This window comes from Corvus kubaryi, unplaced genomic scaffold, assembly GCF_017639235.1.
Source record: "Corvus kubaryi isolate FWS band 111438036 unplaced genomic scaffold, C.kubaryi_AGA036_p1.0 37326, whole genome shotgun sequence".
Lineage (NCBI taxonomy): Eukaryota > Metazoa > Chordata > Aves > Passeriformes > Corvidae > Corvus > Corvus kubaryi.
Window position 1 is genome coordinate 509,136 of NW_024581105.1, and position 6,000 is coordinate 515,135.

A 6,000-nucleotide genomic window follows, 5' to 3' on the forward strand; every position below is an offset into this window, starting at 1 on the left:
GCTTGTGCAGCTTGCGACGCAGACGCTCCGCCAGCCCTGCTTGCCCTGGCACCACCTTTCAGCATCAGTAGGGTTGAAAACAAGATGTCAGCTCTGAGCGTAGCAGAGCTGTCCCTTGGGGTACAGGGGTCCCAGCTGTGGCTGTGCTCTCTGAAGCTGAACTGCACAGCTCTGGGACTCCCCTGCTGTGGGGACCACCTCTGCCCTCCAGCACCCTTGCAAGCTTACACTGAGGTCCTCAGGCTCAACGCCCTTGTTTGGAAATCCCCCGTTAATGTTTTTCTGCCTCCTGGTTCTGCCTTTCAGGAGGAAATTGCCAAGTACGATAAGATTTGTGAGGAGGCTCATGCCAGATCCAAGGATGAGAAAATCTTGCACATCAAGCATTGGCTGGACTCACCTTGGCCGGGTAAGGCACTAGCAGTGATTTGGAGGCCATAGCAAAGCACCTGACCTCTCTAGAGCCATGGCAGAGATTTTCTAGTAAACCACCCCAGAGGGGAGGTTGGTGGTGCTCTCCCCGTTCCTGGTGTCCCCACCTTTGCTTGAAGGGTGTCCGTGACGTGAGGTCTTCCCATGGATCTGACACATCTCCTGCACCATGATGTCTCTCCTCCGACAGGTTTCTTCACTTTGGATGGGCAGCCCCGGAGCATGACCTGCCCTTCCACTGGCCTCAATGAAGAGGACCTGACACACATTGGTCAAGTGGCCAGCTCAGTGCCGGTGGAGGATTTCACTATCCATGGAGGTAGGAGCTTGCGGAAGCTGTACCAGACGGGGCATTTGTTCCGGAGAGATGTGAGATAGGGCTGGGATGTGGCTTGGAAGGAAGGAACGTATTGGATTGCTTCAATATGTGTGGGCAGCAGGTCAAGGGTGGGGATCCTTCCCCTCTACGCTGCACTCCTGAGACTCTGCCTGGACCACATGTCCAGCTCTGGGGGCCCCAGAACAAGCAAAACCTGGACCTGTTAGAGCAGGTCCAGAGGATGCCTTGAGAATGATACCAGTGCTGGAGCCCCTCTGCGGGAAGTCCAAGAGAGCTGAGAGTGTCTAGCTGGGAGGAAAGAAGGCTCCAGGGAGACCTGAGAGACCCTTCCAGTGCCGAAAGGAGCTTCCAGAGAGGTGGAGAGGCACTTTGCACCAGGGCATGGAGTGACAGGACAAGGGAGAATGGCTTCCCACTGCCAGAGGGCAGCGTTAGATGGGATATTGGGAAGGAATTCTTCCCTGTGAGAGTGGTGAGGCCCTGGCACAGGTTTCCCAGAGAAGTTGTGGCTGGAAGTGTTCAAGGCCAGGTTGGACAGGGCTTGGAGCAACCTGGTCTAGTGGAAGATGTCCCTTCTAGTGGAAGAAACCCCTGTGGCAGGGGTTGGGCTGGATGATCTTTAGGGTTCCTTCTCACCCAGACTCCTGAGTCTCTGAGAACTTGTTCACGAGAGAGGTGTGGGTAAGGGAAGTGAACCAAGGAATAGCTCTTCTTTGGAGCTGGTCTTTCCCTGCAGTCCTTATTCCTCATCCGTGGTTCATCCCTCCAGCAGAGGTGAATCCATTCTTCTGCCCATGCCACTTGCAGTCTGTCAGTCCGTGGGCTGGTTGTGGAACAAACCTGGTGTCACTGGAGCTCTGTCCCATGCTGGCTCTGAAACGGCTCCTGTCCCAGCAGGTTTGAGCCGTATTCTGAAAACCCGTGGGGAGATGGTGAAGAACCGGACGGTCGACTGGGCCCTGGCAGAGTACATGGCATTTGGCTCCCTGCTCAAAGAGGGCATCCACATCCGCCTGAGTGGCCAGGACGTTGAGAGGGGGACATTTAGGTAAAGGCCTGCTTTTGGAGGCTTTAAAGGCAATTCCAGCCCTTCTGGAAGGGATCCACAGGCTAATGATGAAGTAACTCTTCTCCCTTCTCCAGCCATCGCCACCATGTCCTGCATGATCAGAACGTGGACAAGAGGACCTGTATCCCCATGAACCACCTCTGGCCCAACCAGGCTCCGTACACTGTCTGCAACAGCTCCCTGTCAGAGTACGGTGTCTTGGGTGAGTGAGTGGGTCTGTGCTCACTGCCCAGGGTCAGGCTGCTCTGGAAGGGTAACCCAACCCTCTCACTGCTCTTCCATTTCTCAGGATTTGAGCTGGGCTTCGCCATGGCCAGTCCCAACGCCCTGGTGCTTTGGGAAGCCCAGTTTGGGGATTTCCACAACACTGCTCAGTGCATCATCGACCAGTTCATCTGTCCCGGGCAGGCCAAGTGGGTCAGGCAGAATGGCATTGTGCTGCTGCTTCCCCATGGCATGGAGGGCATGGTAAGGACTCCCCTGCTCACCCTGGAGGCAGAGCCCTGGACAGCAGTGGCATGGACAGAGCACTGCTCATGACATGGCAGTGCCTGACGTCGGGTTCTCATGCCTGACTTGGCCCGCAATGACCATCCCCCTGCTTGGTCCTTGTAGGGTCCCGAGCACTCCTCTGCCCGCCCAGAGCGATTCCTGCAGATGTGCAATGATGATCCCGATGTCTTCCCTGTGAGTGGTGGCCCCTGTTTGTGGTGCTCAGCCTGGCCCTCCTGTGCCCTGGACTGGGCTGGGTGGAGGGCAGCAACACCCGTGTGGGCTTAGCACAGTGGGAGCTGATGGCAGGAGGCATGGGATGCCTTGGGCTCACGTGCCAGGAGGGTTCGGTGAAAGGGCCTGCCTCTGGTGCCCCGGCTGCACCTCCACCAAACCTGGGGCTGCGGAATAGTCTGAGGTAGAGGTGGCCCTGAAAGTGGCATGAGAAGGGATTGCTGGCCACCCCGATGGCCAGACCAAGGTGGAGGGCACAGCCCTGGAGCCTCTCCCAGGTCTCTCTGAGTCTCTGTGTGCTCTGGAGAGGGAGGGAAGGGAAGGAAGAAGGAAGGAAGGAAAGGGAGGGAGGGAGGGCTGGGGACCACTCCTTTCCCTGCTGCTGGAGCCACGAGGCCAAGAGGTACCATGTGTTTCGTGAAATCCCCTCACCCTTGCTGGCCGAGACAGAAGCTGGATGACTTCGATGTGCGTCAGCTCTATGAGTGCAACTGGATCGTCGTGAACTGCTCCACTCCAGCCAACTTCTTCCATGTCCTCCGGCGCCAGATCCTCCTGCCTTTCCGCAAACCGGTCAGTACCAGCAGCTCCGTGCCCAGCTTGGTGCCCAGGCAGGGCGCTGTGTCCCTGGCAGATGGGGATGGGGCTGGGGGCTGCTCGTTCGTGCACCTCAAACACAGGCAGTAGGCCTCTGCCTGGCCAAGGACTTCATGGTGCTCAGGACTGGCTTGGCACTCGATGTGCAGCTGCTGGCTCATGTGGGCTGCAGGGGCTGTGATCCCTTCCCAAACTCGGTGGGGAGGTCAGGGCTGTTGGAGCCAACAGACACTGATACATAACCTAATTCAGCCACTTTCAGTCAGCTACAGCCATGGGACAGGCAGGTCCCTGGTAGCCCCTCTGCCTCTTCCCCAGGGGACACCCTGACTGGGAGGGTTGGTGCTGTCAGGAATGGGTGCCCAATCTGGCAGAGTACTGCAGCTGAGTGAGAAGCAAATCTCTGGCAGCTGCTCCCTTGCCCAGGCAGGACTGGGGGGAAGGGGGCAGGGGCAGGCAGGTGGCTGCTCCAGCAGTTGTTTGCAGGGGTGGTGTTTCTGGCAGGGCTGACCACCTTGCTCTGCCTCTTACCCCCACTCCAGTTGATAATCTTCACTCCAAAGTCGCTGCTGCGCCACCCTGAAGCCCGCTCCAGCTTCGACGACATGCTGCCAGGTACAAGTAGCACAGAGCTGCCTGTGTTCCCCCCACGCCACTTTGCAGGGTGAAGGGCAGGAGCCTGTGGCCTTGGGTAAAGTCCGCCTGGCAGAAGCCTCCCCATGCTGGAGAGTGGCCGAGTGAGGCCAGGGCCATCTCCTTGGCACATGGGAGCCCCCCATCATCAGGGCCGAGCCTGGCACCCTCGGGAAACTTGCCTCAGTGGAGCTTCCTCCATTGGCAGCCACTTGCTGCTGGGATTTGGCAGCCCCCAGTGGCATGTGATGGTTTGTAGTGGGAGTTGCACCTGTACCCAGGTCAGCTGACTCAGCCTCAGAGGCCTGACTCTGCCGCTGGGGGTCCCGGAAGGGGCTGGCCGGGGATGTGGGTGCAGTGGCTGCTGGCACAGTGCTGTGAACTGCTGTGGCTCAGGGTGCCGTTCTCTTCCTTGGCAGGCACCCACTTCCTCCGTGTCATCCCTGACAGTGGCCCTGCAGCCCAGAACCCTGAGCAGGTGAAGCGGGTGCTGTTCTGCACCGGCAAGGTGTACTACGACCTGACCCGTGAACGCAAGGCCCGGCAGATGGAGGCCGATGTGGCCATCACCAGGGTGGAGCAGGTGAGCAGGGTCCTGCCACTGCCATGCCTGTGGGCTGGGGGTTCTGCAGCCCCTGAGACGCTGCCCTGTGTCCCCTGTGGTGCTGCCCCATATACCCTGTGACAGCACTCTGTGTCCCCCGCAGCTCTCCCCATTCCCCTTCGACCTCCTCCAGCGGGAAGCCCAGAAATACCCAGCTGCTGAGCTGGTGTGGTGCCAGGAGGAGCACAAGAACCAGGGCTACTATGACTATGTCAAACCCCGGCTCCGCACCACCATCAACCGTGCCAAGCCTGTCTGGTAAGGATGCAGGGGGTGGCTGTGAGGCTGGGAGGGAGTTTGTCGGTACAGACCCTTCTCACGGCCCACCTTCTCCCCGGCAGGTATGCAGGGCGGGAGCCAGCAGCTGCCCCTGCCACCGGCAATAAGAAAACTCACCTGACAGAGCTGCAGCGGCTCCTCGACATGGCCTTCAACCTCGATGCCTTCAAGGACCTGGCCTGAGCGCTGGCGCGGCGCAGCATGCTCCTCCGTCTGTCTGTCCGTCTCTGTCCTTCGCTCGCCTTCCCCCCTCAACTACAGACCTTGTCAACCCCACACTGGTGCCTGGAGTCCTTGTCTGCCTCGTATCAGGGCGGCGCTGGTGGGTCTGGGGCCTGCCTGCTGCCTTGGTGGGTGAGACCCATGGCTGCCCAGACCCCTGGATGGACTGGTCCCCAAAGACTCTTCTATGGGGGTGTCCAGGGCAATGAGTCAGGTTCCTCCCAGCTCCTCCCAGTCTTGGACTTGCTCCTGCGCAGCCACTGCCTGCCTCTCTTGGAGGAGGGAGATAGGGCGTCTGCATGCCCTGAGGGCCCAGACAGGTGTGAGAGTGCTATGCCTGTCTCAGTTTTACCTGTCCTTGGGGAGCACCTTTTTCCCCTCTGAGTCTGGACTATCCCCCAGCTCTGAGCCCCCGCAGGGTCAGTGCTGGTGCTGGGTGGCATGTCCTCTCGTGGGAGACCCTGGGTGGGAGTCGAGGGAGGTGATCCCCCGCATGGGGCTCAATGTTGGCGTCTGCAGAGCCCACCGCGTCCTCCCGTGGGAGGTCCTTGGGGGGTGGGGGCGACGGGGGCAGCGCCAGCTGGGACTCGCTGTCGGTATCCCCAGAACCCACCACGGCCTTTCGGTGCGCCGCAGGTCCTTCAGCTGCAGGAGGAAGGTCGGGGGTACGGTACACGTGCCCCAACCCCGCGCGTACCCGTGGCTGTGCTGTCACACACCGGCTCGCACATCGTGTCACCGCCCTCTCCGTGCGGCGCGCGTGGGTCCGCGTCCCTGCGCGCAACCCGTTCACACGCGCACACGCGTGCACGGTGCCACGTGCCCGCGCGTCTCGCGGTCCCGCCGCCGCGATAGCAGCGCCCGTCGTGCTGCCCCACGCGTGTTGCCCCCGGCGCCCCGCACACGGGGGCCCGCACTCCTCTGCTGCCGCCACCCGCGCTCCCCGCCGCCGCCCAGACCCTTCTTCGGCGCTCGGCTACCCGCGCCTGGCGGGGCGGGGCCTGCATACTGATGAGCGCGCGGCCCCATTGTGCGCGGCGGCGGCCCGGCCTCGCCCCCGGCCCCGCCCCCCGCGGAGCTGCGGCCGCGCGCGGCTGA

General features: G+C 61.1%; 1 protein-coding gene across 4 annotated transcripts in view; it reads left to right on the plus strand.

The window, feature by feature from the left end:
- OGDH (oxoglutarate dehydrogenase) overlaps positions 1–4,956 on the plus strand; it is a 31,147-nt gene extending 26,191 nt beyond the window's left edge. For all 4 annotated transcript variants that reach the window (XM_042029557.1, XM_042029556.1, XM_042029558.1 and 1 more), the window contains 11 exons: positions 307–409; positions 623–751; positions 1,670–1,820; positions 1,916–2,043; positions 2,131–2,309; positions 2,457–2,528; positions 3,018–3,140; positions 3,707–3,779; positions 4,217–4,380; positions 4,505–4,659; positions 4,743–4,956. In XM_042029557.1, coding sequence (XP_041885491.1) covers positions 307–409; positions 623–751; positions 1,670–1,820; positions 1,916–2,043; positions 2,131–2,309; positions 2,457–2,528; positions 3,018–3,140; positions 3,707–3,779; positions 4,217–4,380; positions 4,505–4,659; positions 4,743–4,863 — 1,398 coding nt within the window. In that variant the 3' untranslated portion in view covers positions 4,864–4,956. The remainder of the gene's footprint in view (positions 1–306; positions 410–622; positions 752–1,669; positions 1,821–1,915; positions 2,044–2,130; positions 2,310–2,456; positions 2,529–3,017; positions 3,141–3,706; positions 3,780–4,216; positions 4,381–4,504; positions 4,660–4,742) is intronic.
- Positions 4,957–6,000: the final 1,044 nt, after the last annotated feature.